At 47.2% G+C, this 19,358-nt stretch overlaps 1 protein-coding gene and 1 long non-coding RNA gene across 4 annotated transcripts in view; one reads left to right on the top strand and one right to left on the bottom strand.

The window, feature by feature from the left end:
- The first annotated feature begins 1,716 nt into the window (after positions 1-1,716).
- Positions 1,717-16,931, top strand: LOC140217420 (uncharacterized). Its single transcript, XR_011893996.1, has 2 exons — positions 1,717-1,973; positions 11,152-16,931. It is a non-coding gene; the product is annotated as an uncharacterized lncRNA (long non-coding RNA).
- Positions 15,845-19,358, bottom strand: part of LOC126538503 (uncharacterized) — a 35,894-nt gene continuing 32,380 nt past the window's right edge. For all 3 annotated transcript variants that reach the window (XM_050185361.3, XM_050185360.3, XM_055074813.2), the window contains exon 5: positions 15,845-17,753. In XM_050185361.3, coding sequence (XP_050041318.1) covers positions 17,504-17,753 — 250 coding nt within the window. In that variant the 3' untranslated portion in view covers positions 15,845-17,503. The remainder of the gene's footprint in view (positions 17,754-19,358) is intronic.

Genomic DNA, 19,358 nt, shown 5'->3' with positions numbered 1-19,358 from the left:
CTTGCCTGGTGTGGTCCATTGCCCATGGCACCACATTGCAGAAGTGTGGGAGCTAGCCATCCAGAGGTGTGCGTGACAGTTTGCCAAGAAAGCACAATGGGATATTGGAAGGTGTGATGCATGCCTGATGGGCAATTTATTTGCACCACATTATGACTGTCATGTAGCATAAAAACAAATTGACATTATGAAGGCACTCTCATTGTTGGCATACTGTCGGGACGTAATACACAATTCATGCCAAATCTAACGCGAGCTTCTTCCTGCCAGTGATGTTTGTTTACAGTTGGATGTCATGTAGCGACGGTGCAAAACCAGACGGTGCCAAAACTGCGAGTTTGCATGCTAAACTCTATAGGACGAACTTGTGGCGAGAAGTGCAAGCGAACACTCTTAAGTACAACAACAGCAATGAGCACCTCGCGACAACATTCAAGAATTCCCCGATACAATCGCAACAAATTGATGGCAGTGACAATCCGATGAAAAATAGTAATTGTCAAAATAATAATGTACGGGTGAGAATATAAAGCTTGCAGGCCACTCTGTAGAGCTATAGCTTGTTGTTTAACTCAGACAAAAATTTGGTGCTGCAGTTCAGCTACTCTGGCAGTGTTAAACAGATTTTTAAGAAATTGGCACAACCAAACCTAGACGTCTGGCTGGGCATTGCAGAGCTCACCATGGGTAAATTTGACATTTTCTTTATCCTAAAAGTATTCAAATAGTGACAGCAGCTACATGACAAATTGCCATTGGGTTAACAACAAAAAATTGGCATGTGAAGCCAGGAGGGTTACAATTACACAAATCACTGCACTGACTATCATTCCCACGCTGGTACCATAAGCAGTCACTGGCACCAGACTCTTTTTCTAGCATGGAATTTTCTAGTATGGAATTGCAGTGAAGTATTAGAGGTGTTTCAAGATCATGCGGTGGCAAATCTGCAACGTGCCCATTGCCCCCGAGTGTTCAAGGGCAACCAGAACTTGATTTCCAATTAATTGGGCGTTCACGCAGATTTGTAGTGAACACCTCTAAAATGAATGAAGGCTCTTTATTGACGGTTTTTTCATGGGTGCCACCATGGTGGATGGATGTTATGAGCGTCCCCTTTGGAACGGGCCGGCGGGTTGCGCCACCAAACTCATGCTATTATACTGCCTAATGTCCTACCTAGATTAAAAAAGAGAAAAAAAAGCACAACTCTCCCAACCAAATTTTCTGACCCCCTATTGCGAACTCTGCTTTTGTCTGTTTTTTTGTTGTTTCCCTACTTCCACCAATCTTCCAATCGCTTCTTACTAATCTCTATTGCAGACATGTTTACTTTTCCCCTGCTCTCGCTGAACCCTAGGGCTTCAAGGAGGCCAGTGGTGCCTAAATCGACCGCTGGGCAGATGTCTTCACATTCTAATAAAACATGCTCCATCGTTTCCCTAGCTTTACCGCAGCAAGCACATGCTTCTTCTTCCTTATATCTCGCTTTATAGGTGCGTATTCTAAGGCATCCTGATCTTGCTTCAAAAAGTAATGACCTATCATAAATTCTTTCGTGATTTCGTTTTTTTCATCTCGTGTAGTTTCTCGTGGCAGGTTTCTTTTCCATTGCCGCCACCCACAAGATTATTTCAGCCTCTCTGACTTTGTTGCTGCATTGTCCACCCTACAAGCCACATACTTGCTGGTAAGCTTCCTAGTCCTTTTCCTCCACTGTGCATCGATGTTTTTCCTGTACAGATACCTCAACACTCTCCCAGCCCATTTACTTTCTTCCATATTCCTCAGTCGTTATTCATAATCACTTTTACTGTGAGCTTCCCTCACTTCAAAACTAGTCCAGCCCATATCACCCTGCACTGCTTCATTTGTAGTCTTCCCGTGAGCGTGCGAGGCGACCCACTGACCTTTGGTTCCCGTCGAGTCCTGATTGTACCCCTGATTTAAAGCAAACAACTGCATTTCCAAAAGTAAGTCCTGGAGCCATTACACCACATACCCTGGAGCACCTCGTACCTATTGTATCCCCACAGCGCTCTGTGCTTCATTATGGCTGCATTTCTCTTCCCCTTCACTGTTCTTGTTTTTTCCTGTGTTTCCATATATCTATTGCCTTCGTTTATACATATACCAAGGTATTTATATTCTCTTACCTGAGGTATTTCCTGGCCCTGTATTGCCACTGTCCACTGTTTTCATTGAATACCATAATACCCGATTTTCTAGCACTAAATTTCAAACCTAAATTGTTGCCTTGTCCACAGATATTAGGCAGACGTTGCAAATCACTTTGCTTTTTAGCTAGCAACACAATGTCGTCGGCATAAAATAAACCTAGAAGCTGCTGCTCTACTACTGTACCCGCGTGTTTGTACGAGAAATTAAAACCGATATTACTTCCTTCTAGCGCCCTCTTCATCCTCACCATTTCCATCATAAACAGCAGTGGGGATAAAGGGCACCCCTGCCTCAGTTCCTTGTTGATATGAACTTTCTCCTCGCTCCTCATCCCTTCCTATTCAACGCAAACAGTATTTTCTAGTACATCTCTCTCAAAAGCTGTAGACGAGCGTCACCTAAGCCTTCCCTTTCCAGAATATCCCACAAAATGTTGCGGTCATTGTCATGTTCAAAAAGGCCACAGGTTAGGAAAGAAAAAAAAAAAAAACCTATGAACTCCCACAACCAAATTTTCTGATCCCCTATTGCGCACTTTGCTTTTGTACGTCTGTTTTTTGTCGTTTCCCTACTTCCACCAATCTTCCAACCACGGGCAAGCACATGCTACTTCTTGTATCTCGCATTATAGGTGCGAGATACAAAGCATCTCGCTTTGAGATCGAGATGCTACATATTGATACGTGTACTTATCTTTATCGGGCGACCACGTTTCGCCGCTTAACAAATGCAATCGCACAGCGCGGGACGCGCCTGCATGTATCCGACGTTTCTGGAAAGTTATCGATGCTTCTACCCGGCTGTCTGTTGTCGCCGAACCTTGTGTTATCTGATTTCATCGCGTAGCGCGAATGGTGTAGAACTTTGTGGAAAGCACGCGGGTCCAAACGATTAGTCTGGAACATTCGACGACTGCTCTATAAAAGCCGACGCGCTTGACCCGCTGAGCAGATTTTCGACGATCGCCGAGCGTGTTCGCCGCTATCGTTGCGCTATAAGTGTAGCCTGTTTTGTGGGCACAGGTTCGCCCAATAAAAGTTAGTTTTCTTGTTCACAGTATTGCTACTGTGTTCTTTCTTCAACGTCACCACCACGTGACATCTGGTGGAGGTGCTTGTGCGTTCATGTACCGAACGCCCCCGCAAAGCCGCGATCCAAGCCCGAAGCCCGAGGACGAAACCGACACCGCCCAAGACCAGCGTGCTAGCCGCAGACTGCAAGGCCTGCCCCCAGAGCACGGACTTCTACCTGAGGCGACAAAGAAGATCGTGGTCAAGACAACCTCAATGGCTGCCCCAGCGTCCCCCGTTATCCTACAACAACCCCGGGACCCACCGACCTTCCATGGAGCAGCGACTGAAGACCCGGAATCTTGGCTGGAGACCTACGAGCGAATCGCGACATTCAACAACTGGGACTCCGACGACAAGCTGCGGCATGTCTACTTCGCCTTAGAAGACGCCGCCAGAACGTGGTTTGAGAACAGGGAGTCGACCTTGACTACGTGGGACCTGTTCCGTAGCGGCTTCCTGTGCACCTTTACAAGTGTCGTGCGCAAGGAAAGGGCCGAAGCTATGCTGGACGCCCGAGTGCAGCTACCAAACGAGAACGTTGCCATCTTTACGGAAGAAATGACCCGTCTGTTCCGCCACGCCGACCCGGATATGGCCGAGGAAAAGAAAGTTCGCCTACTCATGCGTGGTGTGAAGGAGGAACTTTTCGCCGGGATGGTAAGAAGCCCACCGAAGACCGTCGAAGAGTTTCTTCGTGAGGCGACGAACATCGAGAAGACACTCGAAATGCGGAACCGGCAATTCAACCGCCGTACAAGCTCTACCCCCTACGCAGGAATTCAATCACTGGCCACGGACGATCTGCGCGAGACCATCAGGGCCATTGTGCGCGAAGAACTGCGCAAGGTCTTGCCTTCGTCGCAGCCTCAAGTGGCTTCGATCGCCGACATCGTAAAAGAAGAGGTCCACCGATCGCTTGGAGTTCCTGAGGTGCAACCAGAACCACCGCAGCCTCAGCCGCAAGCGATGAGCTACGCCGCCGTCGCCCGCCGTCAAGGTCCCTTTCCACTACCGCGCCAGGGCCCCGTAACGCCGCAATTCCGTCGACCACCACCGCCGCCGCCAGCACGCCCACCCGTCGCCCAGCGCAGCTACCCGAGGAAGACTGACGTTTGGCGCGCTCCTGACCACCGCCCGCTCTGCTACCACTGCGGAGAGGCAGGTCACGTCTACCGACGATGCCCATACCGAGAGATGGGACTGCGAGGTTTCGCCGTTAACGCGCCGCGTCCACAGCTTGGAGAGCGCCCACGTGACATCGCCGACTACCTCGCCGCTACTCAATGGAGCTCTCGACGACCGTCGCGTTCGCCATCACCAGGCCGCTACCTGTCGCCGCAGCGCCGACCATACAGTGGCCCAGCCCGGGGCCGGTCAGCGAGCCCATATCCGGAAAACTAAAAGCAGCAACCGATGGAGGTGCGGTTGCTGTTCGTCGAACTGACGAAGATCCTCCGCCGCCGACGAAAGCGCCGAAGAAACCATCTCGACGACATAATGACGACGCGCCGCCGTCCCGAGGAAGTCAGGAAGCCAAGACTGCACCGACGAAAGACGACTTCACGACGCGACGTACTAGCTTCAATTCAACACGACGCAGCCGTGATCCGACGCCAAGACCCAACTGCAACGCAAGACAAAGAACCACCGACCTCGACGTGCTTCTAGACGGCCACGCAGTCACCGCCTTAATCGACACAGGCGCCGATTACTCAGTCATGAGTGGACACATCGCCGTCCAGATGAAGAAGGTTAAGACTGCATGGGAAGGCCCTCAAATTCGGACCGCTGGAGGACACCTGATTACGCCGACAGGAATGTGCACGGCAAGAATTACCATTCACGACCGGACTTACCCTGTCACCTTCGTTATCCTCCAACAGTGTTCACGAGACGTCATTCTCGGTATGGACTTCCTGGACCAACACGGCGCGATCATCAACCTGAAGTCGAAGTCAATAACGCTGTCGGAAGATAAAGCGATACCGCCGGAGAGCCCTCGTAGTCACCACGCCTTGAATGTGCTCGAAGACCAAGTGAGCATCCCGCCCCGCTCCAGCATTGTTATTTCGGTCGGCACCGAAATACCCGCTGACGTAGAAGGCGTCATAGAAGGCGACCAACGTCTACTGCTAGACCGTGAAATTTGCGTCGCAAGAGGGATCGCTCGACTGCATGGAGGGAAAACTGAAGTGTTGCTGACAAACTTCAGCCAGGAGTTCAAGCACCTCAACAAGGGCACGACGATCGCGTACATCGAGGAAATTCTGGAAACAAGTAATGCGTTTGTCCTCTCGGATTCCGCCGCATCTACCCCGACGACCATGGTTCCCGAACCAGACTACGACATTAATCCAAGTCTCCCAGTGATTAAGCAACAGCAGCTCAGAAGTCTGCTCCGACGATACAAAAGCTGCTTTTCGACGACATCGAGGATTCGACAAACACCAGTCGCCAAGCATCGCATAATCACCGAGGAGTACGCTCGACCACTCCGCCAAAGCCCTTACCGAGTTTCGCCGCGAGAACGCGAAGCTATAAGAGACCAAGTCGACGAAATGCTGCGCGACGACATCATCCAGCCGTCGAAAAGCCCATGGGCATCCCCTGTTGTCCTGGTGAAGAAAAAGGACGGAACCCTACGTTTCTGCATCGATTATCGTCGTCTGAACAAGATCACGAAGAAGGACGTATACCCCCTTCCACGGATAGACGACGCATTGGATCGGCTCTGCAACGCTAAGTACTTCTCCTCGATGGACCTCAAGTCTGGCTATTGGCAAATAGAAGTCGACGAAAGAGATCGCGAAAAGACCGCCTTCATCACCCCAGACGGCCTCTACGAGTTCAAAGTTATGCCATTTGGACTGTGCTCGGCGCCTGCAACGTTCCAGCGCGTGATGGACACGGTTTTAGCGGGATTGAAATGGCAGACCTGTCTCGTTTACTTGGATGACGTCGTTGTATTCGCCGGAAATTTCGACGATCACCTTAGGCGGCTTGCCACAGTACTAGAGGCCATCAAGTCATCAGGGCTCACTCTGAAGCCAGAAAAATGCCGCTTCGCTTACGACGAGCTTCTGTTCCTAGGCCACGTCATCAGTAAATCCGGAGTACGCCCCGACCCCCAGAAAACAGCTGCCATCGCAAAGTTCCCGCAGCCCACCGACAAGAAGGCAGTGCGTAGATTCCTTGGCATGTGTGCCTACTACAGGCGCTTTGTCAAGGACTTTTCACGCATCGCCGAGCCGTTGACACGTCTAACTAAATGTGATGTTGAGTTCAAGTGGGAAACGCCGCAGGCCGATGCATTTGAAGAACTCAAACGACGCATGCAGTCGCCGCCGGTACTTGCGCACTTCGACGAGTACGCCGATACAGAAATCCATACTGACGCCAGTAGCCTAGGCCTCGGTGCCGTTCTAGTCCAGAGGAGAAACGGAGTCGAACAGGTGATAGCTTACGCTAGCCGGTCGCTGTCAAAAGCGGAAGGCAACTATTCTACAACCGAAAAGGAATGCCTCGCCATCGTTTGGGCTACAGCTAAATTTCGCCCTTATCTTTATGGCAGGCCATTCAAAGTCGTCAGTGACCATCACGCGTTGTGTTGGCTAGCGAGTATAAAGGATCCTTCAGGACGACTGGCACGGTGGAGCCTCAGACTACAAGAATACGACATCACTGTAACCTACAAGTCAGGACGAAAACACTCCGATGCCGATTGCCTATCACGCGCCCCCATTGACCCGCCGCCGCAAGATGACGAAGATGACGCCTTCCTTGGCATGATAAGCGCGGAAGACTTCGCTGAACAGCAACGGGCAGACCCGGAGCTAAAAGGCCTGGTGGAATATTTGGAAGGGCACACCGACGTTGTCCCCAGGGCATTTAAGCGCGGATTATCTTCCTTCACGCTTCAAAACAATCTCCTCGTGAAGAAGAACTTTTCACCAGTCCGCGCCAACTACCTTCTTGTTGTCCCGTCAGGACTTCGTCCAGAAGTATTGCACGCCCTACATGACGATCCGACCGCTGGACACCTCGGTTTTTCCCGGACACTATCGAGGATACAAGAAAAGTATTATTGGCCGCGCCTGACCGCCGACGTCGCCCGTTATGTCAGAACATGCCGAGACTGTCAGCGACGCAAGACACCGCCGACAAGGCCAGCCGGATTACTACAGCCAATCGAGCCTCCTTGCCGACCATTCCAGCAGATCGGGATGGACTTGCTGGGACCCTTTCCGACGTCAACAACCGGAAATAAGTGGATCGTCGTGGCGACAGACTACCTCACCCGCTTCGCTGAAACTAAAGCACTGCCGAAAGGTAGCGCAGCCGAAGTGGCGAAATTCTTTGTCGAAAACATCCTGCTTCGACATGGCGCCCCAGAAGTCCTCATCACCGACAGAGGAACGGCCTTTACAGCGGAGCTCACTCAAGCCATTCTGAAATACAGTCAGACAAGGCACAGGAGAACCACGGCCTACCACCCGCAGACGAATGGTCTTACGGAGCGGCTGAATAAGACCCTCGCCGACATGCTAGCGATGTACGTCGACGTCGAACACAAGACCTGGGATGCCGTCCTGCCGTACGTAACATTCGCTTACAACACGGCGGTGCAAGAAACAACACAGATCACGCCGTTTAAGCTGGTTTACGGCAGGAACCCGACGACGACGCTCGACGCCATGCTGCCCCACGTCACTGACGAAGAGAATGTTGACGTCGCTAGCTATCTCCAGCGAGCCGAAGAAGCCCGACAGCTCGCCCGCCTACGGATCAAGAACCAACAGAGGACCGACAGCCGACACTACAACCTCCGACGACGCTTTGTTGAGTACCAGCCCGGCGACCGTGTTTGGGTTTGGACCCCGATACGCCGACGAGGACTCAGTGAGAAACTACTCCGGCGCTATTTCGGACCCTACAAGGTCATCCGACGTATTGGCGCTCTGGACTATGAGGTCGTGCCAGACGGCATTTCGCATTCACAGCGGCGCCGCGCACGATCTGAAGTGGTCCACGTGGTGCGCCTTAAACCCTTTTACGGACGCTGACGAACTTCGTCATTTTGTTCTTTTCTTTGCTACGAGTGCTTTTGTTTATTACCTTCGTTTGTTTGCAGCATCGGGTCGATGCTTTTTAAGAGGGGGGTATTGATACGTGTACTTATCTTTATCGGGCGACCACGTTTCGCCGCTTAACAAATGCAATCGCACAGCGCGGGACGCGCCTGCATGTATCCGACGTTTCTGGAAAGTTATCGATGCTTCTACCCGGCTGTCTGTTGTCGCCGAACCTTGTGTTATCTGATTTCATCGCGTAGCGCGAATGGTGTAGAACTTTGTGGAAAGCACGCGGGTCCAAACGATTAGTCTGGAACATTCGACGACTGCTCTATAAAAGCCGACGCGCTTGACCCGCTGAGCAGATTTTCGACGATCGCCGAGCGTGTTCGCCGCTATCGTTGCGCTATAAGTGTAGCCTGTTTTGTGGGCACAGGTTCGCCCAATAAAAGTTAGTTTTCTTGTTCACAGTATTGCTACTGTGTTCTTTCTTCAACGTCACCACCACGTGACAATATTGCTACACAGCGACTCCATCTATGGGCAGTCTGCATGCTGGCTTGGGCAAGCACTTCGTTTTGCATGGCAGGTACGCGCTCGGCAGTAGTTTCTGGCGCTTGTTTTCGCGCTGTCTATGGAGTATGACATGGTGTCTTCTACGTGGAAGACGGTTGAGGCGTACTGAAGTGGTTGAAGTTGGTATGGCTGGTCTTTCTGCTGGCATTGAAGCGGACAGAGCTCGCAGCGCAATGTGAGAGCGCATGTTTGAGCCTACAATCAGCCTCGCAGATAAATTGTGTATTTCTAAAAGTTCCATTCACTAATGTGACCTTATTGCAGGATCAGGGTGTCTACCATGTTGACATTCCCAAATTTCCCGAGTTTTCCATGTTTTCCCCGAGTGCCTTTGCAATGTTCCCTGAGTGACACAGAACTTTGTTTTATGTCAAGACGTCCCTATATCATGTCGCCTAGTGGTGTCACTCTCTAGTAAGCATGTCGGAAAATAAAAAAGAACTTGATCTAATTTGAATAGTAAGGGGTAGTGTTTATATTATTCAAAAAGAAAACGGAAGGGAGGGGCTAGTAAAATGCACAGCGAATAAAATATTTTCGAAAGAAATAGTAAAACGCATTGCAAATTGAGTCGAACATTCTCAAATACGAATAAAAAAGAGATGCATACAGGATATTTTCGAATATGAGCTATTTCTATCAACTGACAGCAAGCCAATTGGTATCAGGCCTGAACTTTATCACAAGTGAGCTTCTCTCGCAACAGCTAGTAAGTCCACGTCAACTGTCCTGACATTATACTCTCAGCCCGCGCACAACGCCTCAGTGTTGCGTTTCACCGTTTTATGGCGTTTTTTTTTTTTTTTTTTCTTTCTTGGATGAGGGACATCTTCATCTTCCCACACTTATGCTTCACAGCGTAACATTACTGTAATGTGGTGAGGCTGACTTTCGGGAACCGGCACTACGCAACGCGCCGTGCTTTCGGAACTTCGAAGCCAATCGCGATGACCACAAATGCGGTGTCGGTGCCATTGCTGACAGCGGCGAATTCTTTCAATGAAAAACACTGTACAGAAGGGGCAAGAAGCTTAATACTGAACCTCGAAGCATCTAGGCCTAGCATTACCGCGGTGGTGGCTATGGCTGCCAGCGGATCTGCGTGCGAGTGTGCCGGTTCGAAGCGGCGAGGTTATCAAAATGGCGGCGGTTGTGGCTTTTATTAACGCCGCTTCGGACCTGCGGTCACGGCAAAAAGTCTAGAAAATCGGACAGCAAAGGGTTCTTGCGTCCGAAAGTTCAGACGTTCTTATACAGTGACCCTATGGGGCACGCAGTGGTGACGCGAAGCCGTCCGAATTATCTGGCATCCGGAAAGTCGCTCGTTGACTGAACTATGGCAACTCCTTCTGCCGAGGACGCGGCGTCAAAAACAATTCGTTACGATTCCTCTCCGTTACTCGGGACAGCATTACCGTGACTTTGGGTTCCCTTTCAATATAAAATTACAGCTAATTTTCCCTCATAGAAGCACGAATTCCCCGAGTTTTTCCAGACTACTCACAATCCCTGAAAATTCCCGGTTTTCCCGGTTGGTAGACAGCCTGCTGCGGTTTAGGTGCAATGAAACGTATGCGACGATCGTAACTTTATTCGAAGGCATACACAAACTTATGTACACAACCCATAGCCACGTGCTCTCCCATCGATGGCGTCATTATCAGTGCGCAGGCAAAAAAAACACAAAACCCTGTAATCTAATGCTACGCTATGAGGCGGCTTAAAATTCAAGTTCACTGTCATGCAAATTTAACGATGGCATGCTTATACAACGCGACCCTTTTTTCCCGATATAGTAGGCCTCGATAATTTCCCTCGTGGTCTGATTCTTATGCACGGAAAGTATTGTGGTGTTTTTATAGATTGGAGTGCACCCATGCTCAGAGCAATGCCACATGTATGGCCTATACGAAGCCAGCAGAAAGTAACCTCAGTTCGCCGTATTTTTGTTGGTGGCCAGTTTCATAAACATGTCTTACTAAAGCGGAGCTTGTTTGATGTTTCGCTATCCCACTTTCGTTGCCAATAACTTCTGTTTTTCGCGCACGAACGGTTAAGCCTATGGTAGGGATAGCTGTGGAGGAGCTGCTAGCCTTCCCTGCCAAGGGGGTGGCAATTTCATCTGCGAGCATGTTGCCTTTAATCCCTCAGTGTCCAGGCACATGGCATATTATGACATGCTGGTGCTGATATGTTGTACACAGTAGCAAATAAAGATCAATAATTACAGGATTCTTATGCTTTTTCAGCGACACCAAAGCTCTTACAACGCTTAAGGAGTCGGTAAATATGATTGCTTTTTGTAGTTTCAATTTCTTTATGTGTTTAACCGCCAATATTACTGCGTAGGCCTCTGCTGTGAAGATACTTGTTTGCAGGTGTAGAACGTTGGATTCTGAAAAAGATGGTCCAGCTGCTGCATAAATACGCCCATGCTTGACTTTGATACATCAGTATAGAATTCAGGACACGAATACTTCAAATGAAGCTCTAAAAAGTGCATTCGGATGTGTGCCTTTGGTGCCTGCTTTGTGACTTCAACAAACGATGTGTCACATTTGACAAGTTGCCACTTCCACAGCGGCAACAGCTACACTGAGACCATTACCGGATTTTCTTTTTTTTTACCCATTTTTTGACCAAGTTTCCTCACACGCAGTGAAAAGGGTTGAGTCACTGAGGTTGGTTCTAGAAAGTTGTGGCACATTTCAGTTCATATAGAAAACCGCTACCTGTATATACTGTGCCGAGGAGAGCATATATCACCTTGAAAAATACAAGTCCACTTGTCGAAACGTTGGCTCCTGCTTTCATCATGCTTTCGTTTTGCTCATTGTGTATGGTGTAATTAATCACTTGAACGACGATCATACTGCCTGTTGGCTTAGCCAATGAGCATCTGCTGAAAAACATATTCTCTATAATGATCAACTGCGCATACGATGGGGTCTGTTGACAAGCTGTGCACAGTTCCTTGAAAAGCTTTGAAATTGAAAACTGTTATCCAGACCTTTAAAGTTCTGGAAGGTTGTTTTCCCCTTGAAACCCCTTGAATTCTTTGCGTAACACAGAAGAAGCTTGTTGATTATGCAACCCACTTTTAATGGCAGGAGAGTAAAATGCCTCAACGAAGTAATGCTTCTCGATTATAAAGCTGCTTGTGACAGTACACACATTTCACTTGATACAACTCGCTCAAAACTGAAGTCTCCACAGCGTACGAGTCACTTCATACGACACGCACAGAACTGGAATCCCCACAGTGGATGAGAGCAAAACAGATGCCAGTTGCAGTCTTGTGTTTGACATAGATTTCTTTACCGCCTCATTCTGCAGTTCGTTTCACATCCCCTTTTTCCACCTGTCAGTTTGCTTATTACATTGTGCTTTTTCGACGAGTAGGCAAATGACTTCCTGCAACAGAAGCAAATGGATATGCATGTGCAATGTTGGGACCAGTCACACAAGGTGATCACGAGGTACCATAACGACTTGGATGTAGTCCGACACTTTTTTTTTTTTCAGCTTTTACCATGCGAAATTTCCACCTCATACTATATGCGGATCCAACAATTTTCAGCCCGAATTCCTAGTTCCGATTTCAGTATTGCTTGGCACTATCATCATCAGGTCCTTGCACTATCACCAAGTCACTTTAACCACGCTGACATCACATATGGGCACGCTTCAGGAATCGAGGCGCAAATTGTATCTCGCACGATGTCAGGACGGTAAAAGCAGTAGTAAACGAAGTGCCCATTTAGCTCATGACATTTTGTTGTATAAGTGTATAATAGCTGTGTCTTACCAGTACTCGCCTACGGGACAGAAACCTGGAGGCTTACAAAAAGGGTTCTGCTTAAACTGAGGACGACGCAACGAGCTATGGAAAGAAGAATGATGGGTGTAACGTTAAGGATAAGAAAAGAGCAGATTGGGTGAGGGAACAAACGCGAGTTAATGACATCTTAGTTGAAATCAAGAAAATGAAATGGCCATGGGCAGGACGTGTAATGAGGAGAGAAGATAACCGATGGTCACTGAGGGTTACGGACTGGATTCCAAGGGAAGGGAAGCAGAGCAGGGGGCGGCAGAAAGTTAGGTGGGCGGATGAGATTAAGAAGTTTGCAGGGACGACATGGCCACAATTAGTACATGACCGGGGTTGTTGGAGAAGTATGGGAGAGACCTTTGCCCTGCAGTGGGCGTAACCAGGCTGATGATGATGATTTTGTTGCAAAAATTCAGTGAATAAAACCAAAATAAAGCTTTTTGCACCTTGTAGTGCTTGCGACCTATATTCCAACATTTAAAAATCACAAGGACACCTATGAAAAAATATGCTATGTCATCATTTTAGCATTACCACTTTTAAGCTTACAGTATTAAAACATCACAAGCCGTTAAAGGATACTGACCATGCAAATACTACAGGTAGCGGGAGAACTGCCCCTGTGGGAATTAGTAAAGTGGTTGTACTGCATGAGATATGTCATCAAGCTATTATCCCTCGACTTGGTAACGTGTTTTGCGTATTTTTGCAGTTCTTAACGTGTCTGATGACACCAGCTGTATGGTGTGCATGACTAAGTGTGTGATTTGGCACTACTTTACTGGCCTTCCCCCAGCTCCGCTGATATCTGGTGTTTGCGATAGCAGAGCCACGCATGACTAAGTGTGTGGTTTGGCACTGCTTTACTGGCCTTCCCCCAGCTCCGCTGGTCTCTGGTGCTTGCGATGGCAGAGCCACGCATGACCAAGTGTGTGATTTGGCACTACTTTACTGGCCTTCCCCCAGCTCCGCTGGTCTCTGGTGTTTGCGATAGCAGAGCCACGCATGACTAAGTGTCTGGTTTGGCACTGCTTTAGTGGCCTTCCCTCAGCTCCGCTGGTCTCTGGTGCTTGCGATAGCAGAGCCACGCATGACTAAGTGTGTGGTTTGACACTGTTTTACTGGCCTTCCCCCAGCGGAGCTGGGGGAAGGCATGAATTCTGGGGGAAGGCATGGATTGAACCTTAGTTAACACATAGAACGCAGTGTGTTGCCATTAATGGGAGTGTCTCCAAAGATTTAGATGTGTACTCGGGCATTCTACAGGGCTTGCTCCTTGAACTCTTCTTTTTTGGTATATATTAATGATATTCATCTTTGCATTGAAACACCAATCAGATTAACTATTTGCGAATGAATGTGCTGTATAAACAGCCATAAGCAACCTAGATGACCAAATTAAGTTTAACAATGCTTTGCACTGCCTTGATGCCTGGTGTGCAAGGTGGGGCTTAAGAATAAATACTTATGAAACAGCTTGCCTTATGCTTATGCAACAAAAAGATACCCCTTGACTTTACTTACTCTTAGGTAACGCTACCATCATGAGAACTTCTATATTTAGGCATCACACTTACGAGTAATCTCAATTGGGAACCACATGTTGAAAATATCTTGTTGGGGTGCACTACAGAAATTGTCGTTTTTGAAAAGTAAACTACGTAATACTACCCCTGCAGTAAAACTAATTGCATACAAAACACTAGTACAACCAAAATTGGAGTACGCATCTGCTATCTGGACCCCTTGCCATCAATACTAGATTAATAAAATTGAAAGGGTACAGAATTTAGCTTTGTGTTTCATTTATTCTGTTTACTCACGTCATTCCAGTGTCAGCCACTTAAGTAATAGGGCCAACCTACAAAAACTTGAGCAGCACAGGATGATATCTAGAGTAACATTTATTTACCAACTTTATCACATGAACTTTAAACTATAACAAGAATGATATCTTCAGCATCCTTTCAAAGAATCAGTGAGAACACATCGCAGTAAAACTATTAGGCAACCAGAAGCTACATTAATGTTTACAAGTTCTCTATTTCCTCGCGTAATTTATTATTGGAATACATTATCTGGAGATACTGTGAACTCCGTCTCGTTGGAATCATTTGTTAAAATGTATTAGTACTAATAACAGTTTTTGCTGAAATTCGAGTCTAGTGGAGTATACTCCGAGTTGAATGATATTCCCTTGTACTAGCATTTATTTATGTCCAGTGTATTGCTATGTTTTTCCGCTTTTGTATGCATTATTTATTGGCAACTATGCCAAGCAATTTATTTAAATTCATTTGTGCTGTCTCTTTTCTATGTACCCACTCCTGCATGGGGTTGAGAAGGGCCTGCAGTATCTGTAAACAAAATAATAAAAAACAAAAAGCAGTAGGTGGTCATTTAAGTTCGGTTGTAACCTGATTGCCTAGGGTAATGTCGAAGCGGGCCAGCAGTTTTCACTTTCCCTTTCTCAATTGTTTAGTTAAATGTACTTGAAGACTGTCTTGAACCCATTCCTTTCAGCCTAGGCTGTAATTACTAGACTGATAGGTCACTAAGACTCCGTACGATGGAACGCTAGTCCAGGCCGTAACCACTTGGTGGCCGAACAGTGAGACTCGGTTAGTCGTATGTGGGGACAGTAGTCCTAGGCTCTAACTCGTGAAACAGTAGAAGAGTAAGGCGCTGTGTACACGTGTGTTTTTCATCGGTGTCCTTCTGCAAACTTTGCATTTGACTGCGTAAATATTTTTGCTGCTATATCTCCAAGTTTGTTACCTCCAACCTGCCTCCTGCTTCATCAATTCCGATCATCACCTTGAAGAGACTTGATCAACTTCAAGGAGAAAGAACAAACGTTACCAGGTGCATGAAACTGATGCAAAGAAGCAAAATATTTCATCAAAATGGAAGGAGAATGTGTCTACACAGACAAAAGACTACAGCCCAAGGGGTTTTTAGGTTTTCAAAGTTCTCTTTGCAATGTTTTCAACTAGTAACAGTTTTTTCAGCTCTCATTTTTTTTTTATTTTTGTGCAGTTGCTGTCTTACATCCCAGTGTCATTTCACAACAAATGAATGCAAAATCACTGTTTTCTTTTGCACACCAATCCTGAAACACTGAGGAGCGCTATAAAGCTGTCTGTTTTTATTTGCAAATCATTAATGTTTTTACAATTCATCCTCACGATCACGTACACTGTGAAAACAAATGAAGTAGGCTTCGCTAGGCCAAAGTGATTAGGCAGTGTGGCCATGATGAAAATTCACACAGGCCTGCATGGTGGTTGATAGCAAGCAGTCATGAAAAGCTTGACACTGATATGTTTGTATGAGTGGCCTATTGGTCATGCGAAGCCACGTTTGGGTCTCTAGGCAACCAGCCAGCAGCTACCATGAGATCGCCTGCAAAGTTTATCTGTGTACTTACTCCATAAAGGGAATAGGCTGATTTTGCACATAAGCAATGCATTCCAAACCAAATTTACACCATACGGCTTAAAACGTAGATGTCACACAGTCAAAGTTGCATGCGACATCTGCACTTCACAATGACATATGATGCACATCAAGCTTTGTGATGAATCAATGCAAAGCGCGCCTATGACTTTGACCATCATGAAATTTCAGAGATTGTTTCACTGAAGTACGGTGCTGTGAAAAAGTCTAAATGAGTTTTCTGTACTGCTAGCATTGTACAAAAGAACAAAATTTCCTGAAATTTGTTTTTGCAGACTGCCTGCTTACTGGGGCATTTTTGCGTCTGATAAATCAGTCAGTGACTGCAGTACTTCACACAGATTTCTTTTTTTTTTTTTTTTGTAGGACATTGAATTACCCCCCAGCTAGCTAGTACATATACCTTTTTAAGTATGGTGATAATGATGCTAGCAAGGTGGCAAACATGATGACAGCATTACCAAGACAGGCATTCTGGGAAAATTACTGTACAAGAGAATGGAAACCGACACGCAGCCCTACTTAAGGGTATGATTCTGCAAAATTTCCTTTACGGGTACTCACAGATCCTTATGACAAGTGATGGACAAGCTTAATGTAAATGATGATCCAAGAACCATGTGAGGGAAACATACTAATGAGCATGACAGCCAGAATAGGTGCTGGACTCAACAATTTGGGGTGCTCAGCCATGCACTATACAGGCTGCATAAGCACAGAGACAGTGCTAAGCAGGTTTGTCACTTGCAAGAATGGCAAAAAAAAAGAAAATACACTGCAGATGTATGAAAATTTGAGGAACTCATGCATCAAAGACAGCAATGCTGTGTAAGGGGTTTCAACACCCTTTGAAAGTCCTGCGGGCCTGGTTTGCCATTGCCCAAGATCTACCAAACACTTTGCAAGCGCCTAACCATATATATCCAGTGTAATTACTGCAATAAGCTGGAATCTTTCGAAATACCTCACCATACACCCGCTGAGTGCTTCTCTTTCATACCCTCTGCTCTCTGACGCATGTTCCTGTATGCTGTGCCAGAGCTTTACCAATGCTGGCATCTGGCTGCACATTCCAGTGGCCTGGTCACACAGCAGCTACTACGACGGAGGCTCCGTTGGTGGACATTCTCTGGCTGATGTTCGATACCAGCCACGCTTGAAATTCAAATGAAGAGGAGAGCGTTCATTCTTCTGAAAACATCATGTTACGCCTGAACTGTGTACGAAGCAGTACGACAGACCTCGCCCTCGGAGTAACTCGAGGCACTGACTGTTCGTATCGGCTTCCCTGGTTAGATGAGATGGATCCCTCAGCCTGCATCGAAAGAATGTGCCGCTGAGCTCTTCTCGCACGATGCCATGCTCACGTCGCCGGACACACTCCGCAAGAGCGTAGATGCACTGTCTCCAGTGGAGCCCATGGCACGGAGTCTGTCATCCAGGTAGTCCGTCTGCAGTGCCAGCCGCTGCAGACGACGCCTTGCGCGATCCAGGGGAAGGCTGGACAGGCTGCTCCCGCTAGAATTGTTGACCCTGCGGCTCTGTACCTGCCTCGAAGTGCTGCAAGAGCCCAGGAGGAGACACTACTCAGAGAAAGTCAAACACTACAACTGAAAGCAGTCTACTACAACTCTGCTTGTTCTACAGGCCATTATAGCGTTAGTTATAATGCTTTGAATGTATGGTCAGCAGCCAACTTCCCTTTGCTTATCAATGATGGTCCTCTCTGGTTTTTGTCAAGCCATGTATTGAACCTACTTCTATAGCTGCATTTTCATCAGTGTTCCAATTTCCGCTTATGTTGTTACATTCTCTATGAGTGAGAACAATGCTAAATTATTTACAGCAATTCCAGCATACGTTTGCATTTGCTTTTAGTTATTGTTATTCTGTACTATTGTAACTGGCAACACTGTTTGACTGCTTCTGCCTTGTAAGGTCTTTTGGGACATATCAAGCTACTTGCGCAGCCTTTAACCTGAAATGACCATCTAGCATGTACACTGGTACATAAAATTGATTTAATTCAAAAGTTTAGGCACAGGCACGTTAAACTGCCATCACGCCGTGCAACACAGTGACAGGTTTCTTTCTCTCCATTGCCTTCTGTTTACTTATTCTGACTTTCACTCTTTCCGGTAAAGGACTACATTCAAATAATCTTTTGCTGGCATGTGGCTCTGAACACGGAAGCTCATCCTACATATGCAGCCAACATGTGATTTAATAAATTACTACTACTCCAATTAACCCTTTCAGAATCAATGACGTAAATATACGATGCCGCAAACAAGTCCAAAATGGTTGACGCCGTATATTTACAGCGCCGTCTGTACGTTTAAAATGCGCGCCAATTTCCTAACTTTTTATTTTCTATCATGTGCTGCCACTATGTGGGAATACAGGGAATTTTTTTCTCGCACCTCCCTCTCTTGGTTTTCGTTGCATGGTTCGTTTTAGAGCTAGTTTGCTCCCGCCTGTCTATATACTACCGCTCACGCATTGGCGCACGCAAGGGCGGGCGGCGGTTTGGGTTTTGTTCTGCAGGCGGTTTGGGCTTCTTGCCCCGCAAAACTGATGGCTATCTCGTTATTAATCGCTCAAAAGGCGACCGCCTGTTTCTCGCTCATTTAGTGCTCACTGGGGTGCACATAGGAATAATGCCATTGTGCATGTGTTTCCTTTTGTTTTCTTTTAGTACTTAGTTCTTGAACAAATTAACAAAAATTTTTGACAATCAAATATGCGATACCATACAAATTCCTCCTAGATGTGTCATTAATGCAGCATACAAGTGCCCTACACAATGTCACTGGATGGAGGGATGAAAACGGAATTCGTGTCCTCTTCATTGTCGTGACTGATAGTGTTGGCCGCAATGGGAAAATGCTATCATAAAGAGCGCAGGCAGAGGGAAGTGAATGCATCATCTGCCTCTTGCTTCAACGTGCCTCTCAAACTTGACATTGCGCAATCTCCAGAACTAATCGTGCAGGAAAGACAGGGCGCATGAAGCCACAGAAATCTCGGCTCGCCAAAAATTTGCACCCACTACAGATTACTGCTAAGATAGGGCACGCGAGCCACACAGGCACTCAGCCTTAGTGACAACAATGCACAGCCATGGGCGGACTGGAGGAGGAGGAGATGCACATTCTCGCCTTC

This window comes from Dermacentor andersoni, chromosome 4, assembly GCF_023375885.2.
Source record: "Dermacentor andersoni chromosome 4, qqDerAnde1_hic_scaffold, whole genome shotgun sequence".
In the NCBI taxonomy this organism is placed as follows: domain Eukaryota; kingdom Metazoa; phylum Arthropoda; class Arachnida; order Ixodida; family Ixodidae; genus Dermacentor; species Dermacentor andersoni.
Note: the sequence above shows the minus strand (reverse complement) of the source record. Positions and strands in the feature narration are given on the sequence as shown.